General features: G+C 42.8%; 1 protein-coding gene across 7 annotated transcripts in view; it reads right to left on the reverse strand.

Annotated features, from left to right (window-relative positions):
• The window catches only part of PPP1CB (protein phosphatase 1 catalytic subunit beta), a 49,396-nt gene extending 45,015 nt beyond the window's left edge, over nucleotides 1-4,381 (reverse strand). The window contains exons 1-2 of one of the 7 annotated variants that reach the window (XM_063789201.1): nucleotides 4,111-4,381; nucleotides 3,718-3,856 (exon numbers count right to left, since the gene is read on the reverse strand). In XM_063789201.1, the coding sequence (XP_063645271.1) occupies nucleotides 3,718-3,769 (52 nt within the window). In that variant the 5' untranslated portion in view covers nucleotides 3,770-3,856; nucleotides 4,111-4,381. Of the gene's footprint in view, nucleotides 1-3,717; nucleotides 3,857-3,969 lie in introns of all 7 variants that reach the window. The other 6 variants (XM_016948274.4, XM_063789202.1, XM_063789206.1 and 3 more) reach the window with 6 other exon arrangements.
• Between the last annotated feature and the right edge of the window lie 14,674 nt (nucleotides 4,382-19,055).

Consider the following 19,055-nt stretch of genomic DNA (forward strand, 5'->3'; position numbering starts at 1 on the left):
TAATAGACATACTATATCAACTGGCACATCCCAGTTTTTAAATACCTGGATCAAGACTGTGGTTGGGAACACAGCTGGCACTCTTATTCACCCAGCAGCAGTTTTCCATACTAACCTCCTCCCAAATGCATTAGATTCTACTCATTCCACTTCACTTCCTCCAAAATAAACTTAGCACTTATAGTTTGAATGAAGTTCCCCAGATGATTCTGCTATACTCCCATTTCCCACCCCTCTTTGAGAACCACTCATCTAAGTAAGAAGCTTTTACCGGATTTTCCAGAATACTCATACAAACTAGCTTCAATTTAAATGATCAAAACACTATGGTAAGCCACAAGAATGTGGCCAACAGGGTCACTACAGGGGATAAAGTAGAAGTCTTTGGTTTTTAGTTCTAAGCAAAAGTTAATCCAAGAAAACATACCGAAAGAATATGCACCATCCAAATAATAAAATCAATATTTCTGTTTTACATTAAATGGCATGTATGTATTAAAATGACCTAAAGGACTCTTTGAAAATATCATATCAAGGTCGGGCGCAGTGGCACATGCCTGTAATCCCAGCACTTTGGGAGGCCGAGGCGGGTGGATCACTTGAGGATGGAAAGTTCGAGACCAGCCAGGCCAACATGGTGAAACTACTAAAAATACAAAATTAGCCGGGGCGTGGTGGCACGCTGTAGTCCCAGCTACTTGGGAAGCTGAGGCAGAATAATCGCTTGGACCTGCAGGGGCAGAGGTTGCAGTGAGCCAAGATCACCCCACCGTACTCCAGCCTGGGTGACAAGCGCAAAACTCCGCCTCAAAAAAACAAAAAACAAAAAAAACTTATCAATAATAGGCCCACCTAAAAAAGAAAAACAAAAAGCAACTCATAAAATGTAGTCACCAGAAGTGTGTACAGCTGATCTGCGATTTAATACAGTAAAAAAGAAAAAACAATCAGGAATATGTTGTGGGGCTACAATCAGCATTTTAAAATGAGATCAGGTCCTGCTGAATGTTTTCCCCTAATGCAGAGACAATTCTTGCCAAATTTTTACTTACACGTTCATTTGACACTAAAAACACTAACCATAGTTATTCTTGCTAGGCAGCTTTACAAAATATCACTAACTAGCATCTAATATCACTGAAAATCCAGGTGGACAAAATTTTCTTTGAAGATTAAAAATAATTATTTACTAGAAAATTCAAGTCTGCTCTGGACAAGTCTTTCAACAGGTCTGGATCTGGGAAGGAGCTGAAAAACCTAGAATATTTAAGAATCCCTTGGGGGCACTGTCAAACTAAATATGCTTCTGTAGGATGAAGAAGTACTGAAACCTACTGATAGAATGTGTGCTGAACATAGGACAGAGAGGAGGCTGAAAAAGCCTGAAAGACACTTGTTTAGACTGGGAGCTCCTTGAGTGAAGAGACTGTGTCTTATCTTAGGATTGCTGGTGCCTGGCAAGGAGGAGGTCAACTTGTTAACGCTTGCTAAATTAAGAGAGAAATGTGTCTGGACTACAATTCTTACCCGCCCCCCCCGTCCCCCCAAAAAAGGAAAACAGATTGTACAAACCAAATATTTAATTTGAATTCACAAAAACAAATGGAATCACTTATTTTTCCCCCAGTGTCTTTTCTAGTAACCTTGCACAACCCACTCGTGAAGTTTAAGTACCTGTAATCATATAAAGGTGCGTCTAATTTAAAAGGATACAAACATTTTAAAACATAAATCTATTTTATGCCTACAAAATATATGGAAAATGAAATAAAATATAAATAAGTTGAGATACAAACATATTTTTAAAATATTTAAATTTACAAGCAAAGTTTAAAATATATAAAAAATATGCCGGGCGCGATGGCTCACGCCTGTAATCCCAGCACTTTGGGAGGCTGAAGCGGGTGGATCACGAGGTCAGGAGTTCAAGACCAGCCAGGCCAAGATGGTGAAACCTCCGTCTCTACAAAAATACAAAAAAAATTAGCCGGGCATGATGGCGAGGTGCCTGTAATCCCAGCCACTCAGGAGGCTGAGGCGGAAGAATCGCTCGAACCCGGGAGGCGGAGGTTGCAGTGAGCTGAGACCGTGCCATTGCACTCCAGCCTGGGCGACAGAGTGAGACTCCGTCTCAAAAAATAAAAATAAAAAAATAAAAATAAAAAGGAGTAGGCCTCTACTTTCCCAAATGTAAACAAGACATACACATTTTTAAATTAACTGTATTTCCCTCATAAAATAGTTACAAAATACAATTATTTTCAAAGCAAATTTCTCAAAGACCCAGCAAGATGTTCACATCTGAAACAAAGTCTTAGGTAGTGAACACTGACTGCAGGCACCAGGGGGCCTCCCAGGAATAACTTGATAGTAAAGGAAAAGGTAAATAAGAGTTCCTGGTAAAACTTTTGCTTCCTATTCAGTCTTAAGACTGCTGGATGGCTTTCACATCTGGAGCAAATACACAGTATTTAGTTACAGAACAGGTACTCACAGAACTTGGGTTTGAGATACCGACACATACTTTGAGAAAAAGGAATTACCCCTCCCCCATTACAATATTCTTTGATGATTTTCCAAATATAAGTACATATTGCTTCACTCTAGCAATTATCTTAAGGTAATTTGAAAGCAAACAATACATATGCAATCGTTGGACGGCGGCTAACAAAGAGGCCTCTAAATTGTTTAAAAAGGATTAAAGGCTTTTCTACACACTCACAAAACAATTATTGATGACGAAAACTTTAGGGTAGAGAGACTGTTTGGCAGAAGACTGCATTTAACTTTGAATAATATCCTGCAATGAATCAATACATTTAACTCCCGGCTAGTCCACCTCTTCGTTTTCCCCCCTTGCCTTCCCACCAACATAAAACTATTCAATAAGAACACTTGAGCCCGGAAAGTTCAAATGCTGCGTAGACCTGCAAATACCTTTCGAATACAAGACAGGCTTTAAAAATAGATTTTCACTAAGTTTGTGCAGAAATTAAGCTCTGCTCAAATCAAATGCAAAAGCCAATCCCTTCAGCAAACCCATCTACATACATCACATTTCTGACGTGCATCTTCAACCTGAGCAAATATTTTGTCTTACAATTTTTTTAGGCCAAGTAACAAACGGTAGATTAATTCCCGCTAATTTTATCCTCTCTTTAAGAACAATCCATTCTATATAGCATTGTGTAAAAATGCAGAGCAGACGAAACAGTCCTGTTAAGGACAGGTTTTTATATATATACGTAAAATTCACTCCCGGAACGACAATCGGAGGCAGCCAAGGGCAATGCACAAAGAGAACAGAGAAGAACAGTGATTCCACGGACGCACAAAGCCCGGTGGCAGGGCAGGCATCCTCTCCCCATCCTCGGGTCACCGGAGGCGAGCACCACGGCGCGCGGAGCCCGGCGGCCTTTCCGAAAGGCTGTCGCCCGCAGACCCGCTCCGCACAGCCTTCGGCCGGCGGGCCTGGCCCCCGAGGGTCCGCGGGAACGGCCCCCTCTCCCCCGATCTCCCCTGACCGCGCTCCCAGAGGCCGCTCCCCCGCGCCCAGAGCCTCCTCGCCCCCTCCTCGGTTCGTCCGCCGCGCCGCGCTCCCAGAGACTCGTCTCGGGGCGGGAAAGGGGTCCCCTCGCGTTCCGGCGGCAGAGGGGGACGCAGGGGTCGGCGGCGGTGCCCGACCTCCCTCTGTCCCGCGGCCAGGCGCGCACTCACCCTCCAGCAGCCGGGTGATGAGGCTGTCCACGTTCAGCTCCCCGTCCGCCATCTTGTCGGCACAGACTCTCCTTCCCAGCAGCGGGAACAAGGGCTTCTCGGCGGCGGAGGCTGCGGAGACGGCTCGGCGTTCTCTCACCTACAAGTCACGCGGCGTTTCGACCCCGGCTCCAACTCCCCCTTTTCCCGGGCCCTCCCCCCACCCCCTCCCCGCCGGGTAGCGAGAGCGCGCGCACACTCGGAGGCACCCACGGAAAATAAATAAATAAACAAGAGAGGCCCCTTCGAACAGGGCCGCGTCAGACCCAGGCCGCCACCTCCTCCTCCTCGGCACCGCCCAGCTCCGCAAAGCTCACCAGCGCCGCCGACGGCCCCACCCGCAGCGCCACTCACTCCGCACGTCCCTTGCGCGCCGCCGCGTCACGCAGCTCTCCGCGCAGGCGCGCGGCGCGCTCCCCGCCGAGGCTCCCCTCGGCGCCTGGGCCGCCGCGCAACCGCACTGGAGCGGCTTTTCCCGTTGCCGTCTTCGCGCAGGTGCGTCGCCCTCTCTCCACGTCCACGGCGCCGAGTCTCGCCGCGGTGGCGCAGGCGCCAGGGAGGTTCCCCGGCTTTGCCGCGCGGAGGAAGTCCCGGTTACGCAGAGCGCGCTGGGGCTGGGCTGACCTTCCCCTTTCTCTACTTCACTGGCCTCCTCCAGACGTGGTGGTTGCGCCCTTTCGACCTCGCTTTCCGTTTTTTGGCTTCATCGCCTAGATCTGCAAACAGTTCCTCGTGTTTCTTCCGTTAGCCGGGAAACGCGAACTGCAGCGTTTGGGACCCGGGTTTGCGCGTGTGGAAAGCAAAAGGGGTTACTCTGCTGGAGTTCGACATTGCAAATAAAGGTCTTTATCCCCGGCGGTTCTACAAAATTAGTTCTGCAGGGATTCTGGTTGAAAGAAGCGTTAAAGTGGGCCTTGTAGGAGTCCGCAATAATCCAGTTTTACATGGGTGCAGATGGCTGCCTGTGTCTAGCGCTTTCACACATCTCATATCTTCATCCACGCCGTGGGTATCTTTTTTCCACGGTGTGTTTCTGTTGCTGCCTCCAGTATATTGCTTAATCATCCTACCTGGTAATTATTTATGCATTTTTCTCCTACTCTCGACTCAGCTCCTAGGGGATAAAAACACACTAACTTATCTTTGTGCCCACAGCACCCACCAAGTATTTCCATCACGTAATACTGCCTCTAGAAAGGCAGGAGGAGAAGCAGTCACGCTAAGGATCTAGGCAAGCCAGATCTTTTGTCCGGTTTTAGGAGGTGGCCAGCCCTTACTTATTCCACAAGTGTTTTTCCAGAAACTCAGACTTGATATTGCCTCAAGTCCAAGGCAGTGTGCTTCCCCCACTCACATATCACTAATAGTAGCTAACATTTGTTCAGATCCCTGTATGTACTCTGCCACTGTTTTAAATGTTACACCCGGGTTACCTCATTTAATCCTTACAACTGCCCTGTGAGGTAGGTACTATTATTATCTCTACTTTGTAGATGGGATTCACCGAGGCACAGACGGTTAAAAAACTTAGCCCAAATCACACAAATAAACAGCAGAGCTGGGATTCAAACCCAGGCATGTAGTGCTAGAGTCTGCATTCTTAACAATTGCTATATTCTCCCTCTCCGTGAATGTGGGCTGAGATGCTGAAACAGGCATGTGCTGTGGGGGAGAAAAAGCTTTGTCCAACCAAGTGCTTTCTAGTGTCCAGATGACATAGAGCTAGGATTTCCTAATGTCTTTTTTCCCCTATTTTTCTCTCCATTTCAGGATTGAGTTTGTGCATCGATTGTGAACACAACAGGCAGCAGGCTATAATGGTGGTCCTGGCTGGAGTAGTTTTCACAGACTGCAGTAATCTGTGGAGATGAACTGGCAGTTCTCTGTAGTTTTCACAGATCACTGCCAGTTCGTTTTGAGGCCTTCAGGAGTGAAGACCTGGCTCATCATCACTCTTTGTTGTTTTGTTAAATTTATTTACACCCTACTTTATTCCAGAGGAAAGGATTTAACGTAGTTTACATAAATGTGTACAGCAGGGTAAATTAAAAATAAGTACAGAGAAAAATAGGACAAAAGAAAACCGTGAGTGTGAAAGATAAGATTAAGCCAGCAGTTTTGTATGCAAAATGCATGATGTAAGGTCCTATTGGTTTGCTGGAGGTAGGCCACACATATGACTCTCAGTTTTCTAGCAACCAAGAAAAAGATCAGTTGCAATCGGAGTAGGTGTTTTGGCTAAGCTGGAACTAGGACTTGAATATAGCAGCTTGTAGAGTTATACCACTTGCCCAAATCTCTTCCATGAGCCTCTTTAAGTGTAACAGAATGCCTGGGAGCACGTAAATGCTCCTACTTAGATGCCTACTTAGCCTCTAATTTTCATGGGGCCCATGAATCCCATGAAAAAGAACTTTGAACCCTGTCCACAATTAGAGTTCAAGTATACGCAGACATGTTTAAAGACAAGGGACACCCAAAGGAAAGATTGCACAGAGAGAAAGTGAGCATCCGAGAGAAAATCACCACAAGTGAGGCAGAGGGAGGCCGGTCTCAGCAGAGTTTTGGAGGTCGTGAGAAGAAGAGGTAGGAGATAGGAGAGTGGTTCTGAGTACTTGCCTGCTGATGTTACCTTCTCCACCCCCACCAGGTTTTCCAGTGCCTGGAGTCTTGGGCAGGAATGGGCCACTGTAAGAAAGAGCTTTATCACTAGGGCCTCAGCCAACTTTTCTGTGGGATATCCCTCCAAAATAATTAAGAGTTCAGAATGCTTCAGATTTTGAAGTGAAACTGGTACATATATTAAGTGTTACTTAATAACCCGATAGTTTCTAGGGCAGCTCACCATAATCCCAAGTATTAGCCACCACCCTCACCCCCTTCAGAGTAAAATGTGTTTCCTGAAGGAAGTTGGGAAAATGAAGAAAAAAAATACAAAAATCACCTATAATCTTACGAGTCATAGATGGCAGTTTTCCTGTCTTATTTCTGAATAATGGTTGTTAAACATTTGCCAGCACACCATAAGGCTTAGGGAGGCATCTGGGTCATGCATGTTAATATCCTTGGGTAATTCCAGAAATGTCTATGAAGGGAAACTCCTGTTATTTATCTAGACTTCCTGATTGCAAGGGGTTTGGGCATCATGATTTAGGGGTCTTAATAAAATTATTATTTTATTTTTACTAATAGGTAATGTCTGTGCCTATCAGATAAAGGCAAACCAGTGCTCAGAGGAACCCAACCATATCTGAATTGAGACCAGAGAGCTGTCTCTATGGATTGTCCTTAGAGAAGGCATTTCGGAACACAGTAAACAGCAGCCTGGTGACTCCGGTTAGTAAACGCAGCAAAGACTTTCATAGGGATGTTTTTCTTATATGCCTGTCAGTATTAGCCAGTAGCCAATCTGGTGTGAAAGTGAGTAAGTTTAGGTAGCAAAATGTGGAGGGGGTGATACATAGTTTTTTGCTGCTCTGGCTTAATCCAAGATGACTTTTAAATGAATGAATCAACATTCATTGGGCTGTCCTTCCATAAATATGATTCTTCTCAATCAAGTGTTTAATAAGTCTTAAGTAGTGGTAAGTTTAAATTTTACTAGTTGTATCTGGAGGTCAGCCATTCTTTATATCGCATGCATTAAGCTTTTATAGTCAGCTCAATTCAAGAAAATTGGAAAACCAGACAAGGACATATATGCATCATTAGGAGGCCACCTCTCTCAATACAGAGCCAGGCCTAGGTGGTACAGCCAGGCAGGGCCAAGATTTGTTCTTAAGATTTAGTTTTGGTTTCATTTCATTATACATATGAGAATAGCCAAAATTATAGCTAAGCCATAAGGCATGTCCTCAGCCAGTTTAGTCCCCCAGAATTATAAGGCAAATATAAATAAATGCCTCCTTCCCTGCCCTTGGTCAGTAACCTCCCCGGTGGCCCCAACCAACTCTCTCTTCTCTCTCTCTCAGTTTGTCTTAAGCTAACTCCATAGTACATCCGTATCTTTCAAGATAAAGTGATTGAAAAATAAACGTCTAGTAATTGAAGGAGTTAACTGGCTATTTAGAACTGTTAACTATAAGGCAATTAAAGCTAGGTGAACAGCTACCACAAGTAATGACTATTTAATTGTTGAAGAGTTTATCTGTGGCCTTTTTTTCTTGTAATTAGATTACAGGGCCAGTTGCCTTTGTTACAATAAAAGCAAGTCATCTACACAGGTTTCTCTTTTATTGCTCCCCCCTCCCCCCATCCTGCTCACTGAAACGGATACCAGGAAATAACTGTTTGATGAGGGAAAGTATACAATATGTGAATATTTGTTTCAAATGAAACAGTGTACTGTAAATGTTTTGTTTCTTGTTGCTCTGTTTCTCCTGTAGTATATCCAAATCACATATAATTCACCTTTTCAGTTGGAGGTTTACCGCTAAATGGCTTAATTTTTTTTCTTTTTTTGAGACAGAGCCTCACTCAGGCTGGAATACAGTGGCTCATTCACAGCTAACTGCAGCTTTGACGTCTCAGGCTCAAGCAATCCTTCTGCCTCAGCCTCCGTAGTAGCTGAGACCATAGGCATGTGCCACCATGCCCGGCTATTTTTTTTTATTTTTGGTAGAGACAGGGTCTCGCTGTGTCAGGCTGGTCTCGAACTCCTGGGCTCAAGCAATCCTCCCACCTCGGCCTCCCAAAGTGCTGGGATTACAGGCATGAGCCACTGCACCTGGCCCTAACTGGTTTTTATGTCTCTGTTTCAATTGGGTTTTGGTAGATAAGACAAGGAAAGCATTACTTTTTTTACGTAGTTATAAAATGAGTAGCTTCTCATAATATATAAGACCACATTAAAATTAATAGCATATGTCTGTTAAAACTAAAGCCAAACTATTTGTGAGCTGTGAAATATATTCATCAGAGTTACATCCAACACCAATAGGTCTTTTATATAGGAAACACTGGTTAAATAGAATATTTATTAATTATTATTTAAATCTTGATTTAAACCAAATCCAGTCTATCATAATAAGTTCTTAATTGAAATGCTCTATGGTACTTGTTATTTAAGAAAACCTTACAGTGAATAGACCTCTGAAGCAAAAAGAATAATGAACCAATTAAGTATTTATGAAACACTTAGTGAGTTTGAGGCTGTGTTGAAGAAGGCATGACTTCCCAACTTTCAAGCTGTTTAATGACTGTGTGGGAAAATGACCACAAAATGACTTGGATAGTGGGAAAAGCATTGGCTTGGAGGTGGGAGAACAAAGCAGCTGAATAACCTTAGACAATTCAATCTTTCTGAACCTTGGATTCATTACCTACAAAATGTGCCCATTAATAAATGATTTCCAAAGCTTCTTCTAGCTCAAACAAGTCTCTGATTCTAAGACATACAAATAAAACCCAAAATGTAACATAATGTCGTACATGCCGTCCCCAGCTCAGGAACTGGACCAACTCCAAAGGGTCAATTGTTCGGAACATGGAATATATTTTCCCACAGAGACTGTGGTACAAATGGTGGTTAAACTCTCAGATCAGTCTGCAAAATCAATTTAGTCCTTAATGTAACTATAGAAGAGTGTCCATGGCAATATGGACTCTAGCCACCAATTATAACAGAGTTTATGGGGAATATTTATTGAGGATTCCTATTTGGCATGGCAGAAAACATCTCTCAGTGTTTTCTACTACCCTGAGCAATAGACGTGAAGACAATTCTAGTTCCAATTTACAGACAGACCTGGACCCTATATGGGAGACAAAGGCTGGGCTGGCAGCATAGAGGGCAAGGGATGCTCTGATACCTTTGAATCCTTGGGGGGCGGGGGGGAGTGGGGGCAGGGCATGGTGGGCTGAGCACAGTTCATGACATCTTGGGGTTTAGTTGCCAGGAAGGAGCTGGCTCCCACACCAAAGGATAGGGAATGTGAAGGCAGAAGGAAGAAAGGGAGTAAATATATTGTGCTGGGAACTTTTTAAAAAAAAGATACAATTACTTTTAATCTCACTTTGCGATTGAGGAAGTTGTGATCTAGAAAGGTTAAATTATGGCTGGGCTTGGTGACTCATGCGTGTAATCCCAGCACTTTGGGAAGCCGAGGCAGAAGGCTTGCGTGATCCCAGGAGTTCAAGACCAGTCTGGGCAACATAGCAAGGCTTCATCTCTACTAAAAAAATTCAAACTTGGCCAGTCCCTGTGGTATGCACCTGTAGTCCTAGCTACTCTGGAGACTGAGGCAGGAGGATCCCTTGAGCATAGGAGGTTGAGGATGTGTTGAGCTATGATCATGCCACTGTACTCCAGCCTGGGTGACAGAGCAATACCTGTCTCTAGAAAACAAAAACAAAGTTAAATTGCATTGATTTACTAGCAAAACTAGGACTTGAATCTCAATCTCTCCATCTCCTTCAGATTTTTACTCGAAAGCCTTCATACTGTGCAAGAGCCTACTCTTTTTGTCCCCTCTCCTTCCTGCACAAGAGCACCCTAGAATCCAGGGTCCCCATGCCCACCCTTATTCCTATTTTTCATTCTCTACTTTTCAGGGCAACCTGCTCAGCAATGAGCACAGCATTTTTCTGTTTTGCCCCTGTGTGTTTTAACGGTGCAATCACCTCAAAGAATGACTTTATTGTTGCTAAAAAGAGGTTGCTCTCGCTCCTCATAGTCCAGTCCAGGTTTTAACAAACCACCCAGAGAATGTGATTGAGTGATCCCAAGCTCTAAGAACATTTAGGTACTTCTAGTAGTGACATTCCTATTAAGACAGAGCCCAGCTTGGCTGGGAGATCCAATGTCCCCATGCCCAGGTGACAGGCATTGCTCCTTTGTCAGAAAGGTTCCTGGCTGGAGGTTCATAAGTGTACCATGTGCTGGGAATTTTTACTGACATGATCACAATTAATCCCTCAGAAAATCCTGTGAAGTAGGTAGTTTCCCTTTTATAGATGTGGGAATGAATCAAGACTCAGAGGCTTTGACTTGTCTTTAGGCACCAGGTCAGTCCAATTCTAAAGCCCTGGCTGGAATACCCAGGCAGTGTGATTTAGAGATGCTGGGCTAGTTAGGTGGACTAGCTCTGGGACTCTGTTGTGAGAAAAAGTGAGTGGCGATGGGGTGGGGCAGCGGATGTAACTTGATGGCAAGGATTGTCAACTTACAGCAGGAAAATGGGTGAGGAGGAGCAGAATATGGGTGGTTCTGGCAGCGGGACAGTCTTCAGGAATGAGAAGGAGAGGTCATCCCCAGCTACCACCAGGAGAAAGGTAGGGAATGCCTTCCCTGCACATCTGAGGGGCTTCTTGGCCAGACAGACATTCACAATAAGCAACTCTCTTTTGTCCACATTCCTTTTTAAAAATTTTTTATTTTCGGTTTGGTGGTACATGTGAAGGTTTGTTACATAGATAAACACATGTCATCAGGGTTTGTTGTACATATATTACATCACCCAGGTATTAAGCTCAGTACCCAATAATTCTCTTTTCTGCTTCTCTCCCTCCTCCCACCCTCCCGCCTCAAGTAGACCTTAGTGCTTGTTTTCTTTTTTGTGTTCGTAAGTTCTTATCATTTAGCTCCCACTTATAAGTAAGAACATGTGATATTTGGTTTTCTGTTTCTGAATTAGTTTGTTAAGGATGGTAGCCTCCAGCTCCAACCATGCATCCATGTTCCCTCAAAAGACATGATCTTGTTTTTTTTGTTGTAGTTGTTAGTTTGTTTTTGAGACAGAGTCTCCCTCTGTTGCTTAGGCTGGAGTGTAGTGCCATGATCTCGGCCCACTGCAATCCCCACCTCCTGGGTTCAAGTGATTCTCCTGCCTCAGCCTCCTGAGTAGCTGGGATTACAGGCATCCGCCACCACGCCCGGCTAATTTTTGTGTTTTTAGTAGAGACAAGGTTTTGCCATGTTGGCCAGGCTGGTCTCGAACTCCTGATTTAAGATGATCCACTTTCCTTGGCCTCCCAAAGTGTTGGGATTACAGGCGTGAACCACCACACCTGGCTTGATCTTCTTCTTCTTTTATGGCTGCATAATATTCCATGGTGTACATGTACCACATTTTCTTTATCCAGTCTGTCATTGATGGGCATTTAGGTTGATTCCATGTCTTTGCTATTGTGAACAGTGCTGCAATAAACATTCACATGCAAGTGTCTTTATGGTAGAATGCTTTATATTCCTCTGGGTATACACTCAGTAATGGGATTGCTGGATTCTGCTTTTAACTCTTTGAGGAATCACCATACTGCTTTCCACAATGGTTGAATAAATTTACACTCCCACCAACAGTGTGTAAGGGTTCCCTTTTCTGCGCAACTGTACCAGCATCTGTTATTTTTTGACTTTTTGGTAATAGCCATTCTGACGGGTATGAGGTGGTATCTCATTGTGTTTTTGATTTGCATTTCCCCAATGATCAGTGATATTGAGCTTTTTCTCTTATGCTTCTTGGCCACATGTATGTCTTCGAGAAGTGTCTAGATGTTCATGTCCTTTGCACACTTTTTAATGGGGTTGTTTTTCTCTTATAAATTTAAGTTCCTTATAGATGCTGGATATTAGACCTTTATCAGATGCATAGTTTGCAAATATTTTCTCCCATTCTGCAGGTTGTCTATTTACTCTGTTGATAGTTTCTTTTGCTGTGCAGAAGCTCTTAAGTTTAATTAGCTCTCATTTGTCGACTTTTGCTTTTGTCGCGATTGCTTTTGGTGTCTTTGTCATGAAATATTCGCCCATTCCTATGTCCAGGATAATATTGCCTAGATTCTCTTCCAGGGTTTTTATAGTCTGGGGTTTTGCATATAAGTCTTGAATCTATCTTGAGTTGATTTTTGCATATGATGTAAGGAAGAGGTCCAGCTTCAGTCTTCTGCATATGGCTAGCCAGTTATCCCAGCACCATTTATTGAGTAGGAGGTCTTTTCCCCATTGCTTGTTTTTTTGTCAGCTTTGTCAAAGATCAGATGGTTGTAGATGCGTGGCCTTATTTCTGGGCTATTATTTAATTAATTAATTTATTTATTTATTTATTTTTATTTTTATTTTTTTGAGACAGAGTCTCCCTCTGTCGCTCAGGCCAGAGTGCAGTGGTGCGATCTCTGCTCACTGCAACCTCCGCCTCCTGGGTTCAAGCGATTCTCCTGCCTCAGCCTCCTGAGTAGCTGAGATTACAGGCACGTGCCACCACGCCAGGCTAATGTTTTTTTGTATTTTTAGTAGAGATGGGATTTCACCATGTTGGTCAGGCTGGAACTCGAAACTCAGTCTCAAACTCCTGACCTCATGATCCATCCGCCTTGGCCTCCCAAAGCACTGGATTACAGGCATGAGCCACCGCACCTGGCCTCTATTCTGTTCCATTGGTCTATGTGCCTGTTTTTGTACCAGTACCATGCTCTTTTGGTCACTGTAGCCTTGTAGTATAGTTTGAAACCAAATCCAGCAGCACATCAAAAAGCTAATCCACCATGATCAAGTAGGCTTCATCTCCAGGAAACAAGTTTGGTTCAACATATAAAAATCAATAAATGTGATTCATCACATAAACAAAACTAAAGACAAAACCACATGATTCTTTCAATAGATGTAGAAAAGGCTTTTGATAAAATTTAACCTCACTTCATGTTAAAAACTCTTGATAAACTAGGTATTGAAGGAACATCATACCTCAAAATAATAAGAGCCATCTATCACAAACCCACAGCCAACATTATACTGAATAGACAAAAGCTGGAAGCATTCCCCCTGAAAGCTGGCACAAGACAAGGATGGCCTCTCTCACCACTTCTATTCAACATAGTATTGGAAGTCCTAGCCAGAGCAATCAGGCGAGAGAAAGAAATAAAGCGTATCCAAATAGGAAGAGAGGAAGTCAAACTATCTCTGAACACAACATGATTCTATATCTACAAAGTCCCATAGTCTCAGCCCAAAAGCTCCTTCAGCTGATAAACAACTTCAGCAAAGTTGCAGGATACAAAATCAACGTACAAAAATTACTAGCATTCCTATACACCAACAGCAATCAAACTGAAAGCCAAATCAGAAAGGTAATCCCGTTCACAATTGCCACACAAAAAATAAAATACCTAAGAATGCAGCTAACCAGGGAGGTGAAAGATCTCTACAATGAGAATTACAAAACACTGCTCAAAGAAATCAGAGAAGACACAAACAAGTGGAAAAACATCCCATGCTCATGGATAGGAAGAACCAATATCATTGAAATGGCTATACTGCCCAAAGCAATGTACAGATTCAATGCTATTTCTATCAAACTACCAACAATATTCTTCACAGGACTAGAAAAAATTATTTTAAAATTTATATGGAACCTATGAAGAATAGCTAAGGCAATCCTAAGCAAAAAACAAAGCTGGAGAAATTTTGTCCACATTTCTATGCCAGACCTGTATGACCAGTGCTAAGAGGTGTGGTTCAGATCCTAAGCTTTTTAGAATCCCAAAGAGGGGGAGGCAATGAGGTCAGGCAAAGTCTTAATAGCAGTGATGCCACTAAAGGATTTGAACTGGGTTGTGAAATATTATGGGATTTGGATTGGTGGCTTTCTTGATACATAACACTTGTATATTTATGGGGTATGTGTGATATTTTGATACATGAATACAATGTGTGATGATCAAGCCAGGGTGTTTAGGATATATATCACCTGAAACCTTTCATTTCTTTGTGTTGGGAACATTTCAAATCTTCTCCTCTAGCTATTTTGAAGTGTATAGTATATTGTTGTTAACTATAGTCATTTACTATGCTATTGAACACTACAATTTATTCCTTCTAACTGTGCATTTGTACCCATTAACCAACTTCTCTTCAACACCATCCCCCCAACCCTTTCTAGCCTCTAGCTACCATAATTCTACTCTCTTCTTCCCTGAGATCAACTTTTTTAGCTCCCACGTATGAGTGAGAACATTCAATATTTGTCTTTTCTGTCTTCTGACTTAGTTCACTTAACATAATGACCTATAGTTTCATCCATGTTTCTGCAAATGACCATATTTCATTCTTTTTTATGGCTGAATAGTATTCCTTTGCAGAATATATACCACATTTTCTTTTTCCATTCATCCATTGTTGGACTAGATAAGTGATTTTTGATTGAAGTAGCTGCATGTTTGTTGTCAGAATCACCTAGGGAACTTTTTCAAAATATCAGTGTCTAATTTCTCTTCCTTCCCCAAGAACATCATAACTATTTCTCAGCATTGGGAGTGGAGGAGGATATATTTTGTAACAATATTCAAGGGAATTCTGATAGGGACCCATTCATCCCTCAGGCCTTTTCACTGATAAAGATTTCAAAAAATAAAAGATGTGAAAGAGACTGATTCAGCTAGAAGAGATAGGGGAGGGCTCTTCATGTGAAGGGATTGTGAAAGAGAGGAGACTGGGGTCCCTGGAGCAGAGGGTGCATCAGAGGAAGTGGTAGGAAATAGGGTGGGGTATTAAGATGGGGAAGTCAAGAAGAAATTGGAATGCTAGGTCAGAGAGTTTAATCCAGATGTTGTTTGAAATAAGAAATTATTCATGCATTCATTTGTTCAATAAATATTTATGAGCACCTACTCAGTGCCAGGCACTGTGTCATGTGCTGGGGAGACAGTGGAGAATGAAATAAAGCTCTTTCCCTCATAAAACTTATATTCTGGTAGGAGGGGAGAAGTGACCAATCCATTCCAGTTTGCCTGGGACATTCCTGCTTTTAGCACTCAAATTCTGCCCAGGAACCCCCTGGGTAAACCAGAATTGTTGGTTCTCTAGGAGAGTCTCTAGGAGACTGTGTGTGTGTGTGTGTGTGTGTGTGTGTGTGTGTGTGTGTGTGTGTAGTGCTGAAGGCTAGGAAGAAAAATGAAGCAGGGTAAGAGGTTGGGATAAAGAAGAATGCTGCTTTAAACAGGGTTGTCATGGAAGAGCTCTCTGAGGAAGTGACACATGAGCAGCAATCTGGCTGGGCACAGTGGCTCACACCTGTAATCCCAGCACTTTGGGAGGCAAGGCAGGTGGATCACTTGAGGTCAGGAGTTCAAGACCAGCCTGGCTAACGTGGTGAAACCCTGTCTCTACTAAAAATACAAAAATTGGTGGGGTAAGGTGGTGGGCACCTTTAGTCCCAGCTACTCGGTAGGCGGAGGCAGGAGAATCGCTGGAACCTGGGAAGTGGAGGTTGCAGTGAGCCAGATCAAGCCATGGCACTCCAGCCTGGGCAACAGAGCAAGACTCCATCTGAAAATAAATAAATAAGTAAATAAATAAGCAGCAATCTGCAAAAAAATGAGAATGTGGGCCATGTAAATATCCGAGAGTGGGTTCAGGAAGGGGTGATTATTTCCAGGAAAAATAACCACCTTGTAAAGGTCCCCAGCTGGAAACATGCTTGGCATAGATGAAGAACAGCAATTAGGTAGAAAGGTTGGAGGAATAGAAGAAGAGGTCAGAAGTAGAGAAGGGCCAGATGGAGCGAGCTGTGTCAAGACACTGGATTACATTCGGAGTGTGTTGGGAGCCACAAGAAGGTTGAGAGCAGAAGGTGATGGAAACGAGTGGAAGCAGCACGACTGCTTAGGAAGCCATTGCCTTAGAAAATCCTAAAGAATCCCTTCTCAAAATGTTTCATCAGAGAAACAGCAGAATGAGCGAAGAACAGTATATTCTTTGCCTGGTATCAGACCAGGTTTGGCAGGAATGGGCTGACCCAGGCTACTCCACAGTGATGGGAATGAAGAAGAGGAAGCATCTAGAGTTGCCTTTGAGCTGGGATTGCCAGAAGTTGGTGGCCCAGGATTCACAGGGGGACAAAGGAGATTGATGAGTCCAAGATGATTCCAAGATATCTTTCCTTGTTAGTTTTTCAAGTTTGAGATTCTCCTTCAATTTTCACAATCCAAACTTCATGGAATAAATGAATATGGTCTACTCTTTCCCGCTAAAATGGAGAAGGCTCCAGACCAGGCGTGGCGGCTCACGCCTGTAATCCCAGCACTTTGGGAGGCTGAGGTGGGTAGATCACCTGAGGTCAGGAGTTCGAGACCAGCCGGGCCAACATGGTGAAACCTCATCTCTACCAAAAATACAAAAATTAGCTGGGCATGGTGGCAGGCACCTGTAATCCCAGCTACTGGGGAGGCTGAGGCAGGAGAATCGTTTGAATCTAGAAGGTGGAGGTTACAGTGAGCCAAAGTCACGCCACTGCACTCCAGCCTGGGCAGCAGAGTGAGACTCCATCTCAAAAAAAAAAAAAAACAACAACAAAGAACAAAAACAAAACAACCCCCCCAAAACCCCCAAATTGACAAGTTGACTCTTAAATGTATATAGAACCGCAAAAGATCTAAAATAGACAAGACCATCTTGAAGAGAAAGAACAAAGTTGGTGGATTATACTATCAGATTTTAAAATTTAATGTGAAATTACAGTAATTAAGACAGTGTGATATTAGTACAAGAACAGACAAATCAATAGAAGAGAGTATAGAGTTCAGAAATAGACTCACATATATATAGTGGGGAAAAGATGGTCTTTTCAATAAATGATTCTGGAGTAATTGGATAGTCTTATAAAAAAATAATGAGCTTTGGCCTTTTTTCATACCATATGTGAAAAATTAACTTGAGATGGATCATAGACCTAAATGGCAAAACAATAAAGCTTCCGAAGAATACATGGAAGAATATCTTCATGACTTTATGGCAGTCAAAGATTTCTTTTTTCTTTTTTTTTTTTTGAGATGGAGTCTATTGCCCAGGATGGAGTGCAGTAGTGTGATCTCGGCTCACTGCAACCTCCACCTCCCAGGTTCAAGCGATTCTCCTGCCTCAGCCTCCTGGGCAGTTGGGATTACAGGTGCCTGCCACCACACCCAGCTAATTTTTGTATTTTTAGTATAGACGGGGTTTCACCATGTTGGCCAGGCTGGTTTTGAACTCCTGACCTCAAATGATCTGCCTGCCTCAGCCTCCCAAAGTGCTAGGATTACAGGCGTGAGCCATGACACCCAGCCAGATTTCTTAAACAAGGTACAAAAACCAAAAACAAACAAACAAAAAAACTAACCATAAAAGGAAAGATTGATAATTGGATTCATTAAAATTAAGAACTTTTGCGAAAGGGCAAGTCACAGACTGAGAGAAAGTATTTGCAATCCACCTCTCTCTTTCTCTCTCCAATGAAGAATTTAAATTCTATAAACCAATAAGGAAAAGACAGACAAACCAATTATAAAATGGGCAAAACACTTGAACAAGCATTTCACAGAAGAGGATGTCCAAATATCTAGTAAGTATGTGAAAAAGATACTTAAGACATCATTAGTCACCAGGCAAATGCAAATGCAAATCACAATGAGATACCAACCCACACTCTCCAGAATGGCTAAAATTAAAAAGACTGATGATATCAAGTGTTGGTGAGGATATAGAGCAATTAGAACTTCCACACATTGCTGGTGGGACTGTAAAATGGTGCAACCACTTTGGAAAACTGGCACATCTATGAAAGCTAGATCGAAGCTTTCTCTGTGGTTTAGCACTTCCACTCCTAGGTATATGCCCCCAAAAATGAATGCATATGACCATTAAAAGATGTGGACAAAATGTTCATGACAGTTTTATTTTTAATAACCAAACTTTGGAAATAAGCCAAATAAGTCTCAGTGGGGAACTAATAAATTATAGTGTATTCATGTGGTAGAATTTTACACAGTAAAAACAGACAAAACCATCTACTACTACATGTAACAACATGGATAAACCCCACAGACATTATGAGTGAACAAAGACAGACTTAAAAAGTATATATGGGCTGGGAACGGTGGCTTGCATCTGTAATCCTGTACTTTGGGAGGCCAAGGTGGGAGGTTTGCTTAAGCCCAGGAGTTCAAGACCAGCCTGGACAACATTGTGAGACCCCATCTATACCAAAAGTAAAATAAAAAAATTTAGCCAGGCATGTTGGCATGTACCTATGGTCTCAGCTACCCAAACCAGGGAGGTTGAAGCTGCAGTGAGCTGTGATCATGCCACTGCATTCCAGCCTGGACAATAGAGTGAGACCTTTTTTCGAAAAAAAGTACATATGATTTCATTTTTATGAAATTCAAAATAGGTAAAACTAATCAAAAGTGATATAAGTCAGAATAGGGTTTATCTCTGGGTCATAGGGATATTGGCTGGGAAGGGACGAATGAGAACTTTTTGGAGTGCTGGAATGTCCTGTTTTTCTTTTTGTCTTTTTGTTTGTTTGTTTTGTTTTAAGATATGATCTTGC

This window comes from Pan troglodytes, chromosome 12 (assembly GCF_028858775.2).
Source record: "Pan troglodytes isolate AG18354 chromosome 12, NHGRI_mPanTro3-v2.0_pri, whole genome shotgun sequence".
Taxonomy (NCBI): domain Eukaryota; kingdom Metazoa; phylum Chordata; class Mammalia; order Primates; family Hominidae; genus Pan; species Pan troglodytes.